Source organism: Carassius gibelio, chromosome B22 (genome assembly GCF_023724105.1).
Source record: "Carassius gibelio isolate Cgi1373 ecotype wild population from Czech Republic chromosome B22, carGib1.2-hapl.c, whole genome shotgun sequence".
Classification (NCBI taxonomy): domain Eukaryota; kingdom Metazoa; phylum Chordata; class Actinopteri; order Cypriniformes; family Cyprinidae; genus Carassius; species Carassius gibelio.
Window position 1 is genome coordinate 24528113 of NC_068417.1, and position 18442 is coordinate 24546554.

At 33.5% G+C, this 18442-nt stretch overlaps 1 protein-coding gene across 1 annotated transcript; it reads right to left on the reverse strand.

The window, feature by feature from the left end:
• Window positions 1-72: 72 nt before the first annotated feature.
• Window positions 73-13325, reverse strand: LOC127987951 (tetratricopeptide repeat protein 39C). The gene is made up of 15 exons (XM_052590409.1): window positions 12949-13325; window positions 12669-12851; window positions 11503-11551; window positions 8373-8501; window positions 8169-8283; window positions 6655-7021; window positions 5735-5903; window positions 4763-4856; window positions 4482-4589; window positions 4282-4391; window positions 3168-3291; window positions 2989-3086; window positions 2692-2796; window positions 1519-1557; window positions 73-1436 (listed from the first exon to the last, which is right to left on the reverse strand). Exons 2-15 carry the CDS (start codon window positions 12806-12808, stop codon window positions 1347-1349), a joined length of 1737 nt encoding a protein of 578 aa, XP_052446369.1. The 5' UTR covers window positions 12809-12851; window positions 12949-13325; the 3' UTR covers window positions 73-1346.
• Between the last annotated feature and the right edge of the window lie 5117 nt (window positions 13326-18442).

Consider the following 18442-nt stretch of genomic DNA (forward strand, 5'->3'; position numbering starts at 1 on the left):
GTTTGTTTATATAAATATATATGACATTTTATATATATATATATATATATATATATATAATATGTATATGTATGTATGTATGTATGTATAGTGTGTGTGTATAAACAAACTCAGGTTAAGTTCTGTGTATATAAAGATAAAATCCATATATACACATAAAATTTAGTATTTTTTTTTACTTAAAAGTAATCAATGTCATTATAATGTAATACTCAATTATGATTTTCTTTAAAAATCATTAAAAATACCAAGTTTTATTTTTATTATTTAAAAGAATCTACTATTAATACCACTGGCTCCAAATTCAGGTGAAGTTTCGAATAGTACATAATTCAAGAAGCTATCCATCTCTATGCAAAATGTACAAATTTTACTGAAAATAATATCTAAAATACTATAATTAATGTTTATTATATGGAATATTCTTTAAAAAAAATACATTTTATGAAATACATATTATTCATACAATTGCCTCCAAATTTAAGTTAAGTTTTGCATTCTTGTACATAATTTATCATTTTATCATTTAAAACACCAATTTAATATTTTTACTGAAAATGATATATGTGAATAATAAAGAAAAATATGTGTAATAATAAAAACACATTATATAGTCACACTTGATTTGAAAGAGTCCTTGTTACGGTGTAATTAAGTAATGAGTAATATTAATCAAAACTTAAAATTTGGTTTAGGGTTAGTTGCATGTAATTATGCAGAATTGACTGTAAATACAATAGAAAGTAACAAGGACCCTGTAAAATAAAGTGTTACCAAATCATAAATAAATCAGCTTTAGTATCATTAACTGAACACATTTTAAGCAAATAAGACTTATAGTTAGAATAGTTAAAATTAGAATAATTATCATTAAACTATTTTTGAAATAGCATCGCCATTGATGTCGGTCAGCCACCTCGCCAAACGCAAACAATCTTGATTTGACACACAGGTAGTTAAAGGTAAGTTTGGACACTCTTATTTCTTTGAGATAAAGGGTTACACAATATATATTTCATTATTATGTATTAATGTTATCTAATGTGGAGTTCTATGCCATGCTAATGTGTTTGGTATGAAAGCGCAAGCTCTGGGATAAGCTTCTGTAGATCAGTCCTGAACACACAAACTGGTTGTAAATGTGAAGGTGAAAATTAGATTAGATTAGATCACTGCGACCAACAGCTACATGAAGAGTGAACCTTTTCAGTACTATAAGTGGAAAATATTGAACACCTGAAATCTGCTGACTCTCGCTTTCTCCCCCCAGAAAAGCAGGATTACTTCAAATGGCTTTCGCTTCAAAAAGTGCTGGACAGGAGCTCTTCTGAGGCGGGACGGACGGGTCAGTGAGGGACCACTTCCTTTATGGATGCGAGGGCCGAATGGATGCGGACGTGCAGCCTGTTCTCGAAGTCGTAGCCGGTGTAGTTCTCCTGCAAGCAGAGGTAGTCATTATCTCAGCTGAACTTACTGCTGCGCTCACGAAACTGAAGCACTGAAGTATCACGCGCTTACCTTGGCCTGAAGCAGCAATGATCTTCCTTTACTCAGGGTCTTAGGAGGGAAAAAAAAGTTTTGATGAATTTAAAAGATAGAAAAACAATTCAAGTGTTAAAAAAATTTGCTTAGTTATCAAATAATAATAATAAAAAAAATCCAATAAACACATTTAATAAACACCATGCACAATATCAGTCTCTGTTTATTTTAGTATAATTGTACTATATTTTATGAAAAAAGTATCACAAATTAATAAATTATTAAAAAAATATACATTTTAAATACTAAAATATAAAAAAATAATACTTATAAATAAATATGGTTGATAAATTCACTGTATTTATATAAGCATAAATTATATATATATATATATATATATATATATATATATATATATATATATATATATATATATATATATATTTTTTTTTTATTATTATATATAATTGTGCATACACATATGCATACATACAGAAACACACACACACACACACACACACACACATAAACCAATAAAACATATATATATATATATATATATATATATATATATATATATATATATATGAATACATAGATTTTATATTATTTATAAATTCTAGTTATTATGAGTTTGTTTATATTTAAGCTAAAACAAACTAAATGTAAAAAAAATGTGTATTGAGTTTGTATATACAGTAAATATACACAGATATATTTATAAATGATATTTATGAGTTTATATATATACTTTATATATTATTCATATTATTAATTATTTGTCATTATATTAATAATATTATACAAATAATTAAATATAAGTGACAATACAGAATATTTAACATACTAAATAATTTTAAAATATATATTTATAATCAACATATCATTCATATCGTTTCATTTAACAAAATGTCACTGTTCTATTTAAATACTAGTTATTATTATTATTATTATTATTATTACTACCACCACTGGCTCCAAAGTAATTTTTTTAACATAAGTTATGGAGTACAGTTTGGTAACTCCACATCTTAATCCTTGCAATGGTATTTTCAGAATAAACTCTGTAACACACAACCATGCAAAGGTTTCTAAAAGACTGTTTGAACTGAACTTAAAGAGTTGGGATTCACATAAAGCGATGAATGGATAAATATTTCAATACAGTGCCTTAAATCTGAGAATAAAGGGACTGTGAGTGTGAGTTACCTCAGGTTTAGCCAGTAGCACACAGCCCAGCTCATAACAGGAATAGGGCTGCACATAGCTGTTATTCAGACGGCCGTATTCATCCTGCGCTGCCAGCTGGAACGACTAGAAAACACAATCCGTCTTAAACACAGTATACAGTGAGAGAGAGGATAAAAACACAGCAATTTGTGCTCCGAAATCGATTTGTAAACTGTACTTGTTCCACTGTTACTGTCCCTTTAAGACTTCTACAGGTAAACCACATTAGTTTGCGCACATAATGAGTTTTCAACCACCTGATGAGATTGAACAAACCTGAACAGCATCTTTAATATTCCCAAGACATTTCTGAATGGCACCAAGCAGCAGGCGTCTGAGGCCCAGGCTCGACTGCTCATCCAGCCCCTGCAGCACTGGATACAGCATCAAGATCAGCGTTATAATGCCAGCCGAACGACAGCACACATTTCATCACATCGATTTGTGTTCTTTACCTTGGTTCATGAGCTGGAGTTTGGAGGAAGAGCAGTTTGGGAGAGCTTTCCATAAGTACAGCACCTCCACAACACCCAGAATGCACAGCTCTCGCGCCAGGGACACTTTCCTCAGCCTCTCTGCCTGGAGACACAAGCAAAGCAGAAGAAACGCTTGACCAGCAATAAATAAAACGGTTTAGAAATGTAATATGTTGACATTATTAATGTGAAATAATCAGTTTTATATTCCAAATTCCAAATTCCAATTTCTCTATAATTTGTAGTTATGTACGTATAAAATAAAAGGTAATATTTATAAATGATCGTTTTTAGAAAAAGTAAAAATAAAAAATGAACTAAATGTTTAATTATTTTGTGTTATAAATTATAATAACTATATATGTATTACAAGTTGTAAAAACATATCTATATAAAAAAGTAATAATGATAAAAAAATTATATATATATATATATATATATATATATATATATATATGAGTGTATATGTATATATTTGTGTGTATATATATATAATGTATACAGCATTTGCGCGCGTGTGTGTGTATATATATATATATATATATATATGTGTGTGTGTGTGTGTATGTATGTATATACACGTGCACATACACAGAAACACATATATATTAGTGCTGTCAAATGATTAATCGTATCCAAAATAAGTTTTTGTTTGCATAATAAATGTGTTCTGTGTATATTTACTATGTATAAATACACGTGCAAACAGTATATATTTTGAAAATATTTACATGTCTATATTTATTTTCATTCAATTTATATTATAAATAATTATATTCAATATACACAATCTTTTTATATATATGTGAAAAATATACATGCATGTGTATTTATATATACATAATATACATATACACATTACACATACATATGTAAACAAAAATATGTATATAATATAAGTGCTGTCAAACGATTTTATATATATATATATATATATATATAGAGCATCTTTAAATTTTAGTTTTAGTAAATTATTATAACTAGAAAAAAAATTAAATATATATGTTTATAGTAATTTTGAGTTTAATTGAAAATTTGAAATCAGAACGTCAAAAAAATTATCATAATGAATATATATTTTCGGATAACTCACTCTTTTCAGTGCAAACTGCTCAATCTGATTGTTCTTGCGTTTAAAAAGCTTCTGGACATCTCGGAAAACAGCTTTGGCTCCCTCTAGGTCACCAGCAGCCCCCTGACATACTTTGGGTTGAGATGTAAAAGTTATTAATAAAACGATCATTTTACAGAGACATTAAAAAGAGTTTGAGGCAGATCAGATCCTAATCTGACCTCCGGTGAGGTAAGCGTAGTAACACTGTGACCATCGGGATTCATTCTTCAGCCGCTCAAAAGACCTGAAGGCATCTTCAAAGTTCATCTCTATCATGCTGCACCAGCCTGCGGATCCAGAACAAATTAAATCATACATCATGCACCGAATTATTCCTTTTGTTGGAAAGTAAACGATTGACTGCATAACGTTCTCTTATTGCCAGGCCACAATTCAATCAAGCCGGACCGAATATTTAATAAATGACTGTACTAAAAAGACAACAACTACAGATTTGTACCAATTTCATAGAGGCACACATGTTGAATCTCTCTTTGGTCTGAGGCGAACTCCAGAGCATCCTGAAATGACGCCAGTGCACTGTTGATTTGGCACTGCAAAAGAAAAACAGATTAATTATAATGAATAATGTATAATATATATATTAATAAGCTTATAGATTTTTTCATAGGAAATTATTTTATTTGTATTTTTACATATAAATGTTTTTTTTTGTAATTTATTACATACAAATTATTTGTGTGTTTATATATATGTATATAAACACACAAATAATTTGTATGTAATAAATTACAAAAATATATACATATAAATGTGTGTGTAAAAAATATTTAGAAATTTAATGAATCAATAATCATTATAGTTTATATATGAATTTAGTTATAATAAGCACAATTTATAAGCATTACATTATATAATTACATAAATTATTAATATATAATTATAAGCAATATTTAACATATTGCAATAAACACTGTTCATATTTTAGTATACAAGAGTTTATTAAAATCATATATATATATATATATATATACTTACACATGCGCACAAACACAAATCCTATTAATAAATTGCAATAAATATGTTGTTATTTTGTTAAACTGTAACATATCATCTTTTTTTCATTCTCATGTTGCTGTGTCCTGATTCCAGCCGGGACACATGAAACACTGTTATCTTGTATGACATCCAACATAGCATTTGTTTTTCCTCTAGACTAGTGTTATATAAACTACACATTGTCGTCAGTGTAGAATTGGTATTGGAGATGACTGACATGATTGGTTAGCTTTGGATGCCGTCCATTGCTTCTAACACACCCGCTACATGAAGAAAGTTATTGTGGTTGTTGCATAGTATCCGCACAGCATAGACCGCACTATTATTTCAATGATTTAATCACACCAGTCGGTTATCAAGCACCAAGGTTTCATTTCACCGTCAGTGTGACACCGTATTGTAAAATCCCCACCTCTAATCTCTGCACCCGTCCCTTGAAGAAGATGAAGAGAGAGGAGTTTGGGTAAACCATTGCCTTCTTCTGCAGAATGGCTTTGGCCTCCAGGAGCCCGGCACGTGAGTCAGAGCCGTCCAGAGCAAAGAAGGGCTGCACCACGGTGTGGTACCACAAAAGAGCCAAACTAAGAGAGAGAAGCCAGAGAAAAGGCGGCAAAGATACAGAAAATAACACAGTTTGCATGCTTATTAGTTGTGCTTGGTTATATATTTGCTGTTTACTAAGCAGCACTGATAAAACAAAAGCGGCATCTTTCCATCTGATGAACAAATTGGGAGCGTTTTGTCCCGGGCTGGATTAAGTATGCTTAAATTCATCTCTATTATTAGAGCTGCTGCACAATCTGTCAGCCTCTGGCAAGCGACTGCCGAGAACAATGTGTCCAAAGAGAGAGATGAGCATATTCGCTTAACGTTTGACCTGCACACACCATAACCCCTGATTGTCAGACTTCTAAAATTGCTTGAAAAAAAGCTGCATATTGCTCATTTGAGGAAATCGTGTCATTCGTGTCTATTCACATCTTGGCATTGACTTTGTATGTAATCTACTCTATTCGTTTTTAGGTGTGCACACGCCGTTAGTCTTAACAGTTTCGCATTAGAAAAATTCCTGCTCACCATGGGATTCGAACCAACAACCTTCTGATTAAATGCCTAAAAGTATTTTAAAGCACAGCTGTGTTAGCATTTGCTTGCACATGCTCACATGACCTTTCCATCCAATGCCCTTTATTTCTAATTGTGACCTTTCGGATGCCATTATTTATGTAACCCCAGTGTGAAACCAGTTGGACACGTGGCAGCGTTCGAGCAGTGAGAAAATCATGTCAAATGCCAGAATGACGTGCGAGAAACCAAAAAACGCCAGCTTACGTGGCGAGCGGCGCTTTCATATCCTTGCTCTCGCTGGCGTATGCTAATGAGGCCAGACCTTGGTGACGGTCTCCAGGGAAGCCCAGCAGGTTGACGATCTTGAGCAGGTGTGGAGGAACCATCGAAATACACAAGTGAAAGAGCCCATAGCCGAAGCTGACCGATCCCTTCAGGCGGTCCAGAACCTCTTCTGTGACCCGGCCGCCGCTCCGGGCTGAGGTGTTGTGGTTGGCCTGATCAGAGGTCAGCGCCCCCTGCTGGTCGGAGGAGCGGCGGCGACAGGCTTCCTGCAGCTGGCTGATGTCACTGTAGCATTTGTTGAACATTTTCCAGGCCTTGCGGAGGATCCAGCCTCCTTTGATGTATGCTGAGGGGCGACAGGTCACAATGACTTTAAATGAAAGAAAATGTTTCAACTAGCATGATAGAGTCTTTTAAAAAAAATTTAATGACAAGCTGAAACATTTGAAGTAATTCAAACTTGTGTATACTGCGATTAATACAAAGTGAAATGCAAGTAAAAAATATATTACTATTAATATATAAAATATGTGAACTCTGAAATACAAATATAAGATTAAAGAAGTATTCTCTATTATATACAATGAAATTGAAAAGCAAATAAAAACTGCATAATTAACTGCTTAATATTTTTGGTGTCAAGCTAAAAAAAAAAAAAAAAGTAGTAATTCAAATTTGTGCAAACTTACATTTTTAATAATTTTGAATTTGAAATGCAAAAAATCTTATTTTTATTATTTTCATTTTCAAATAAAAATTAAAATCCACTTATACAATAAAAAAATAAAAAATAAAAACATGATGATTGTGTCTTTCAATGTCATTTAAAAAAATCCATTGTTGAGCCTTTCATACTCAACAATGGCTATCATTGTTGCACAAATTTGTATACACTTTAATAAAAATATATTTAAAATGAGAATTTCTTGAATAAAAATATAATAAAATCACAGGAATTCCATTATACACAAACATTATACACAAAAATGTAAAATTAAGAAAAACAAGAAAAAAAATAACTGCATGATTAAGCCTTTTATTATTTTAGGTGAGAAGCTGAATAATTTTAAATACTCCAAATTTTTACATACGTACAGTAAGAATAAAAATAATTTTCATAATATCATGAATAAATGCATTATGATTATTTTATTATTAATTAACTATTTAAAATATAAAATGTAAGAAATTCAATCATATTTAAAATAAAAAGTTAATTAAAATTAGTAAAATAAAATAACAATAATGCTAAAATTAAAAATAAATTGAGAAAATTTCAAATTAATAAAATTAAAAATTACAATGCTTAATGTTTTTTGGGGGAATTAAAAAAAAAAAAAAAAGTAAACATGACATCACACCTGAACTTCTCTCCCCTAATATTTAATAATAATAATATCATAATAATATCAAGTCTGATTTCTCCCCCCAACACAGTGGCATACAAATGAAGCATATAAAGTTTGAGTCTGGTCTGTGAAGGTAGACTGGACCTGAGATTTCCTGTTTGACGAAGCACAGCACGGCGAGATAAACCTGGCAGTCAGCCACGATGATCTGTCTCTGAAGACCATCCACCATCTCCACTCCTGATCTGTGCGAGTCCATCTGGACAAAGATGTGAAGACAACCAAAGTGTTAATGTGAAGACAGGTTCAGTGCGTCCTGCTGCCACACACTCGTACAAACAAACTCACGCTCTTCTTGATTTTGTTACGGATGGTCTCGATGACGCCGGCGTTGTCGCTCTCGCAAAGCTTTTCAGTAGTTCTCAGGTCATCGCTGGCCATCTGCATTTTCTCCTCCTCGAAGGTCATCATGGCATTCTATGATCACACGAATATTAGAGCTGCACGATACTGGAAAAAAATTACATTGTTTTTACAATATGAAAAACACATTTAACCAGAAGAACTGAACAGCTTTATTTGGAAAGAATTAATCATTCTAGAATTAACGGGATGATTTTGTATATATTTAATAAAAATTATGTGTAAATGAATAGTGCCGCACTTTGAAGGACTATAAAATAATAAAAATTATGATTTTTTTTGTGATTATTATTTAAATCATAAATCAAAATATAGGAATAATAAAATAAAAGGAATATAAAATAATAATAAAAATAATAATAAAAAAATACTATTATTACTTAACGTATTAAATAATGCATTTAATATACTGTAATATCATTGTTCTGTAAAAAAAAAAAAAACTATTAAATATTTAATAAAAAATAATGTTAATGAATAGTGCCTGAAACACTGAGTCACTCTGAAACTCCGTTTTATATAATACATTTCAATAATAAAGCTAGTTTTATTGTGATCATTACAAACAAAATACGAAATAAACTTTGATATTATTGCAATGTAAAAAAAAAAAAATGTAAATACTTATTAAAAATAAACATATGTTGCACTTCACTCCGAAACCAGTTTTTTTATTTACTTTTTAAAAATTGCAACCATATTGCAATTTCAATTTTATTTCAATATATGGTGCAGCCCCATAGAGTTTATAAGGTCAAAAATGTACATCTCTGTTTCGGAATCTGCAAAATGTTTAATATAAATGCATGTCATTGTTTATTTAGCTCTGACCTGAATAAGATATTTCACATAAAGAAGATTCAAACGCTCTCTGATTCTCCAGAAGGAAAAACCATGCATCAATAGCTGGGGGGTAAAAACTTACGAATTTAAAGTTTAAGGTAAATTTGACTTATTTTGTCTTCTGGGAAACATGTAACTAACTTCTGTAGACTTTAAAGAGCAGTACTAAATAAAAAAATCTGATATTCGGAAAAATGTGCACATCTCCATTCTGTTCAAAAGTTTTCACCCCCGGCTCTTAATGCATGGTTTTTCCTTCTGGAGCATCAGAGAGCATCTGAACCCTCTGTAATAACTGCATGAGTTCCTCAGTCCCTTAACAAATGTTTCTAGCACTAAAGCCACTTTGAGCCTTTCATACACAACAATGGCTATCATTGTTGCACAATGTAATTATCTTCTGTATTACACCAAATTCTTATAGTGTAAGCTGTCTATTATTCGCTAAAGCTACACTAGTGCCCAGACGCTTCTGAAGGTCTTTTGGTAAAGTAATACTTCTTTGTTGGAGGCACATTAGTGCTGACTGACATTTCTCATGCCACAGATCCCACCTCTGCTGTCTGAATTGCCACAGAGGGCCCGAGCGATATCATAGAGGGCCACCAGTTTTGACATAAGAGGTTATGAGAAGGTCTGTTCTTCAACTCTTGATGAGAAACTCAGGCTGTGTTTGGACAGTATACTGCATGCTGCACAGCTTAAACTGAACACCTGCTACTATTTTCTCTAAAATAGAATGTGAAACAGTACTTATTACACAAGAATAAACAGTTTGCTTTTCGGGTATTCCACGCATAGTAAGCACTTTCACATTCTGTATGCTGCAGAAATAGAGTGCTATGTGCTGGTCCACACATTACTGTTAATACATTAAAGGCACTAAAATAAAATTAAAATACATTTTCACTTCATGGGGAAAAAATGCTTTAAAATAGAAGCAAATTTAAAATGAAAAAAATAAATAAAACGAATACCAATACAATAAAACGTCCCTTAAATATCCTAGAAAGAATAATTATTTTAAATTCCCTAATAATTCTCCTAGAAAATAAAATAAGCAGTTTCACTGCAGGGAATAAATATCCTTTAAAAATCTAGAATAAATGTATATTTTGTAAATATTTTGATTTTTTTTTTATTCTGCATTTTTAAAGGATAAAATGATAGTTTATTTTATTGTTTGTTTGATTTAATAGAATAGCAATAGTGTTTTTAATTTTATCCTAAATTTTTACAAGGTTTTTTTTTTCATGTTGTGAAATTGTATGTTATAGGAGAATAGCCATTTTGTAAAAACTGTTAAAAATTGTATGGAATAATTTTCCAGAAGTGGAATTTTTGTTATTTATTTTATTCATACTTTTTTATTTGTTTATTCATAAAATAACATTTTATTTTGTCACATAAAATAAAACAACCATACAATTTAATTTCACCTTAGGGAAACAAATATTCTATTAAATATAATAAAAATGTAGAATAAAATAAAAAATACTTGCTATTCTTCTATTCAATTAAAAATAAATAAAGACAACTGTAATATTATTAACAAATAAAAATATAGGAAAAAACATTTGAAAAAATTTCTATTCTGTAAAATACACTTGCTATTCTCCTATAAAATAAAATACAAAATAAATATAAAATAAAAATAAAACCTATTCACTTGAAAGGGAAAATATCTCACAAAAATATAGAAACTGATTTGCTGTTGTAACATTTTTATTCCGTCTCTTTCTCGCCAGTGTTTCACTTCCTGTCATCTCTTTCTCCTATTAATGGCCAGGATGAAAGGAGCGCAGCGCTGCAGGAAACAGGACTGCAGCTCGAGTGCAAATGAGAGCATTTGCTGACTGTGTCACATAACAGAGATAACAGAGATGGACTAGAAATGATGGGCTGATGTCAAACTAATCACACAAGAAAGCCGTCTCGAGCTACTAGCTGATGTTTCCACCACAGCTGTGTATGTTGTGTCTCAAGCATGTCTCTGTTAAACAAGAGTTTACTTGCCCCAATAAATAAAGTTCTAGGGGGTAGCGCTGAAATCGGCTCGGTGCCTAACGTCATGGGCAAGTACAGACGTAAATCCAAACCCTAAAAGGAGTTTAATGAACTGCAGAGACACTTTCAGTTCTCTAAGAAGCTGTTCCTGTGTCAAACATACTAGAAGTACTAACTGAAACCAATTGAACCAAGATTAACTTACCAAGAAACTGACAAAACTGGCACCGAAGCTCATCAGTGGACTGTGGCTCCTGCGGACAGAAGAGGGAATCATGGGATATGGCACTATGACATAAAAACATAATAATCCAGAAAGTAGATAATTTAATACAGCTTTGTGAATGATTCATAACTCTGTGCATGCCTGCTCATAAGATTATATTTGGCATTAAACAAGGAATTATCCACATTTAAAGCCAAAGCGCTAAGCTCCTAATAGCATTAAACTTAATATCCATGAATATCTGTATCCTTAAGAATGTCTTAAGACGCGGTTTCTTCTAAAATATAGAAATCCTCAGGCTTCGCGTATGAATTGATAACATGTTTCTGCAGTTTAATGCAATATATGTGCTTTATAAGGAAAAAAAAGTCATTTTAATAACTATTAGTCATCGGTTTTAAATAAAAAAAGGGAAAAAAAGATTTTCTGTCTTACACCAAATTCTTCAGACAGAAAGGTTGTATCTCTCGAATCAAATATAATGCACAATATAATATCCATGTGTTTATATGACATGTGAACCTGGACCTCAAAGCCAGTCGTAAGTAGCACAGGTGTATTTGTAGCAGCCAGCAATACATTGTGGGTCAAAATTTGGGATTTTTATTTTATGCCTAAAACCATTAGCATATTAAAGATAATGTTCCATGAAGACCATTTGTAAATTTCCCACCTTAAATAAATCAAAACTTTATTTTTGATGATTTGTAGGCTAATATGCATTGCTAAAAACTTCATTTGGACAACTTGAAATGCGATTTCCCCAATATCTGGATGTTTTTGCACCCTCAGATTGCAGATTTTGTCCTGTCATAACAAACCATGCTTCAATGAAAAGCTTATTTATTCAGCTATCAGGTGATGTATAAATCTCAATTTAACAAAAAAATTACCCTTATGACTGGTTTTGTGGTCCAGGGTCACAAATAAATGATAAAATATTAAAGTTAGTCTTTTAATGTACTGAGACACATCCCAAATGATGGCAGCAGAAACAGAAAACGAGTAAATAAAGGAAGATTTGACTTCATGTTATGCAACAGAAATAAACGCAGCGAGGTCAAATGATGTGCCTCCCGTTTATGTAAACAAAACCTCCCATTTTATAATATTCCTGTAAAAGCATAGATGCACAGTGATGTTACCGGTATCTCCTGAAGAGCTCGTCGCTCTCTTTGAAGCCATTGTTGAGCAGCATATTGATGCCCTGAAACGCCAGCTCGGCGTCGTCTATCTGCTCGGCTTTCTCTTCAACCTGCTGCTGCGGGGAGTCAGGGCCTGCCATCCTCTCTGTTTACTCCTTAATGCGCAGAAAAAAACTCGTTCTTCTGTAAATAAACCGCAGAAGAACAGTCGGGTTGCTATGAGCGAGCGAAACGCGCTGCGTCGTGCAGAGCGAAATAAACTGCTCTTTCCCTCACTCACCAATGCACTGCAGACCGCTGGAGGAAATCGTCTGGATATACGTTATTTTGATCCCTTCCGTGTCCGAAATGCTCTGCTAAGATGTTTTCAGATCCGAAATCGTCCCCTCCATCAGGCCGCCCGTGAGCTATGAAACATCAGCTGTCTGTTTGCATGCCAGCATCACGCGTTACGCAATGTTAAAGGAGCGACAGAGCTGTGACGTTATTGTCCTGTATCCGCTTGTCATTCACTTCACCGAAGGGCTATAAGTGCTAGAGCCGATCTGCTTTCAAACAAGAGGCTTGGCATCTTCATTTTGACTGTAAAAGGCAGGAAACGAATACTTTACCAACATTAACCCTTGCAGGATGGAGCTTGCCTGCCCTTAGCAGTCGGGATTTGCATTCATCGTGAGTCGAATCTTTTGAATCGATTCAGAAAAAGATCCGTTCATCAATTGGTTCGCTATGCCAGTATGAGGCGAAGCGAGTACTTTTCGAACGATTTACTCACAAGTATGGAGCCCCGCACATGACATGCAGGAAACAATATAAGGCTAAATCATGTGCACGATTTACTAATTCGTTCCCTCAATGTACTAAAATGTGCACACAATTACTAGAGTGTTCCCTCAATTTACTTTTACTTTCACTTGATTTATAAATTGGGACAAAAATACTCCTTCAAACGCACAACTTAATTTTTGAAACTTTGTCCATGTTTAGCATGGGAATCCAACTCTTTAACAGTGTAAAAAACTATCAAGCTATGCATGAAATAGCATTTCACCTCCTCTTTAATATTGTTCAAATATTATGTTAGTAAGTGTATGAAAGAAGAAAACAAATGAGTCATTCAAAAAATAGATTTGCTTGCAAAAATTAGGGATAACCTAGCACATTACTTTACTACATGAATATTTAAAGAAATTGTAAAATCTTTGAACACTTTTTCGAGAGCAATGTTTAGTCATTCTTAATGATTTTCCACTGTGTGGAACTATATATATATATATATATATATATATATATATATATATATATATATATATTAGTATTTTCATGATCACATTTTTTTGTTCAGAAAGAATCATGAGCAGAAACATTTTTATTTTGGGTATGTCATTTCTGTCTCTATGCCAAAAATGGGGGGTGGCTGGTAAGGGGTTAACCTTTTAACTAAATTCAACCCAATTTTATTAATCAGAATGATGGTCATGAGGTTGTCCAATAAGTACAACAGTTTAATTTTCAACACAAGACAGAAAGCAAACAAGACAAGAAATGTGGAATAAAGCTTTTTGCATGGGCTGAAAATGGAAGTACATGTTATTCACACATTAATGCACATGTTATGAATAAATAATGAGAGTGCAGGGAGACGTCTCAGTCTTTATGCCCTGAACTCCTTTCTGTGGTGCATCAAACAGCACAGACGTACTTGCTGTGTAAATACATTTATGAGCCACAAGAAGAAACACAGACAATTAAATTATTTAAATATTTTTATTTGCATACCCAATTTTACATTTGAGCCTACATTCATTCTAACTAATGAGGAAATGTGCTTTCATTATGTATATTTTTATAAGTCTATTTTTAATGTCACTTTCCAATACAATTACCCAAAACAATCATAATTTGTATTTTGCTAACTGTTTAACTCCAGAATTGGTCTTCTGATCTGTGCATGCATTCTGTTTCCTTTACTCCGCTTGGCACTCGTTGGTGTTTATGGGGCCGAATATACTTATGCGATGACTGGCGTGGCTGTCTTCCCGCGCCTTCTCATTCAAAAAAAAAAAAAAAAAAACGGTTGCTACTCTCCACTTCAACACGGTCTGCGACTGCGTGTCAATGGACAAACTTTCTAAACTATCAAGGTAATTATATTTAACTTTATATTAGCCGAATTACTGCTGCTGTTATATAATTGGATGTACATATATTTTTTTTTTCTATTTGAAAATACAGTAATGGCAGAGTCACTAATGAAACTTGACGAAGCCAGTCGGGATTGAACTGTCGTAGCTGAAGGGTTAACGTTAACGTTGTATAAGAAAATGTTGGCAGTTTCCTTAGCAAACGTAGGATGTTTTATTTATACATTCATTGGGCAGAGGCTTAAAACAAGTTTCAATGCTTTTGAATGTTTCTGCGTGTAACTCAAACGGCCATAAGGGTTTTCACTTCCATAAAAATGCTTTTAATGTGAGCGCATACAGGCACGTCTGCTTCATAATAGATTAAAAATGCTATTGTGGGCAAACGTGTCGGATGTGCCAGTGGAAAATAAATGGTGTAAATCTAAAAGTTTGTAGAGTTAATGTGCTTAATTAGGGAAGAGATATCAGCTGTGTTAGAGGGATGCGTGCTCCAGAGGTCATCTCAAATCTTTTCCCGCCTGCCTCACGATGGTCAGCCAGTATCACTGCGGGAGGGAAAAAAGCTGGTTAGCACGGGCTTAATTGATAAAACAAACGAGACGACTCCAGGTGTTTTAACAACAGTTACTTTATTTGGTCACCGAACGGGCCTTGATAGAGAGTTGCATCTCCGTCGTGTTGCCAGATCCAGATATTATAAGTGTCTTTTTTGGAGAGCATATAATGTATAGGTTACAGAATGAAATATGCAAACTCTGGTCACGAAGAATGCTACGCTATTTCTTTCAGTTTGGTAGTAAACCTTTTACAAAAATCCTGATAAAAACTTTAATGAGAGCAAGTTCTTATCATCCATATAGCAATGCTTTTTAATGAACATTATTACAGTAATAAGCATTGTTGCATGAATAATAATTTTTTCCACACCTAACATGTAGTAATGTAACAAATTGGGATAAACTAAAATAATGTCTGATTTATTAATGTCCATCCCCCCCAAAACAGACACCACAGAGAGTGTACTGAGTTGCATTTTAGGTGTTAGTAATTTTTAGGTGTTAACAAACATCTCCACATGCGATGGCATGGTACCATGACAGATTTATTGTGAAGATGAAAGCCCACGTGAGTGTGGTAAGTTAACTTTAACTTTATACCTTTTATATTCTGATGATGTTTGCTAGATATAAAGGTACATTATTTTTATAAAAATATAGTGTGAGCGAACTCTGTCAAGCTGTCAGACCAGAGGGGAGACTCGTCGTATAGTCCTTTTACTTGCTTACTTTCCCAGTACACTAGTATTTTCCTCCCACATTGGCACCAGCAGACCAATAGGGATACTCGTGAAGACCTAAAAGTCGTACGAGTACGTTAAATAGGTACAGGTAGGTGAACTTTAAAACACTTGAAGTCTTCTTGTTTGTTTTATCAATTAAGCCGTACTAACTAGCATTTCCCTCCCGCAGTGGTGCTGACTGACCAGCTGGACCATTGCGAGGTAAACGGGAAGAGTCGTTGCAATAAAGAAGACCATTTTATATGTTTTGAGATGATATGCAAGATGGTTTAGATCCTACCTGTCCGTTCGCTACCATTTTGTTTACTTAAATGGGGAGTCATCTCATTTATCATCAGTAAAATATGGAGTGCCACAAGGATCCGTCCTAGGTCCCCTTTTATTTTCAATATACATGTTGCCCCTTGGTAATATTATTAGAAAATACAGAATTAGCTTCCACAGTTATGCTGATGATACTCCGCTATATATCTCAACAAGACCAGATGAAACCTCTAAATTATCTAAGCTAACAGAGTGTGTTAAAAATGTAAAAGATTGGATGACCAATAATTTTCTCCAATTAAATTCGGATAAGACAGAGATATTAATTATTGGACCAAAAAACACTACACAGAATCTTTTAGATTACAATCTGCAACTAGACGGATGTACTGTTACTTATGTTGTGTTATATTACACAGCAACTTGTCTTTTGAAAATCATATTTCCCATGTTACAAAAACTGCATTCTTCCATCTTAGAAACATTGCCAAGCTACAAAAAATGTTGTCTGTTTCTGATGCAGAAAAGCTAGTTCATGCATTCATGACCTCTAGACTGGACTATTGTAATGCACTTCTAGGTGGTTGTCCTGCTTCTTCAATAAACAAGCTACAGGTAGTCCAAAATGCAGCGGCTAGAGTCCTTACAAGGTCAAGAAAATATGATCATATTACTCCAATTTTACAGTCTCTGCACTGGCTACCTATTAAGTTCCGTATCAGTTACAAATTATCATTACTTACCTATAAAGTCCCTAAATGGTTTAGCTCCAGCATACCTAACTAGCCTTCTACCACGATACAATCCATCACGCTCCCTAAGGTCACAAAACAATGGACTTTTGGTAGCTCCTAGGACAGCAAAGTCCACTAAAGGAGGTAGAGCTTTTTCACATTTGGCTCCCAAACTCTGGAATAGCCTTCCTGATAAGGTTCGGGGTTCAGACACACTCTCTCTGTTTAAATCTAGATTAAAAACGCATCTCTTTCGTCAAGCATTTGAATAATCTATCTTCAATTGTGAGTATAGTTGTATCTGATCAAATGTGCATTCTTATTCTTTAACTTGGGTTAAAATAATTAATTTTACTTTGTTGGAACAGCAGCTATGCTAATGATGTCTCTATTTGTTTCTATGTTTTGCAACGGGATTTACATCATGTGGTAACTAGGATTCACACAAGCTCCAGTCTGGATCCAGAACACCTGAGAAGAGATGATGCTAACCCTGAATCAACAACAGAACTAACCAATATAGCTACAAGTGTGACTGAATCCTATATTAATTATTAATAACATTAATAATGTTCATCATCTGGCGGACTACGGCTTGTATACATTTTTCTACAAATCCTGTCATACAGTACGTGCACAAACTGACAGTCACCACTTATAAGCTATTACTAAATATTTTAGAAACATTATTTTCTGTGAAGTTGCTTTGTAACAATTTGTATTGTAAAAAGCGCTATACAAATAAACTTGAATTGAATTGAATTGAATTTAGAGATTCTGAGTTGAAGTCATTTTCTTCACATTGGAAATATTTTAACATGTAATTTAAAATGTATTAAGCACCAATTTTTTAGGTAAATAAAACATTATAATTTAAAGTTTTTTTGCATATTAGCACATTAACTTTATCCAGAGGAATTAATAAAGAAATATAAATGGGGCCCAGTTCTGACCCACTGCGGTCCCACTAAAACCCCATAGGGCCATTTGTAGGTCTAGTGTAATCACCCATCTGGGCCACATAAGGGTTTTGTAAGTGGCCCACCTTGGCCCCGGTTATTAAAACCCATTTGGGACCCATGTGGGCCCCTCTAATGAACACCCACACGGGCCCCACTTGGAGCCCACTATGGAACCATCATGGGCCCCTATGGGTTAACACACATGGGGCCCAAGTGGAGCCAATGGACAAAAATGTACGGGTTCCATTTGGGTTGCCCATGCAGGGCCCAACTGACAGCCCACCAAAAACCCACATGGGGCCCACATGGAAATGTTGGCTGGTGTAAATATGTTTATGAGCCAAAAGGAGAAGCACAGACAATTAAA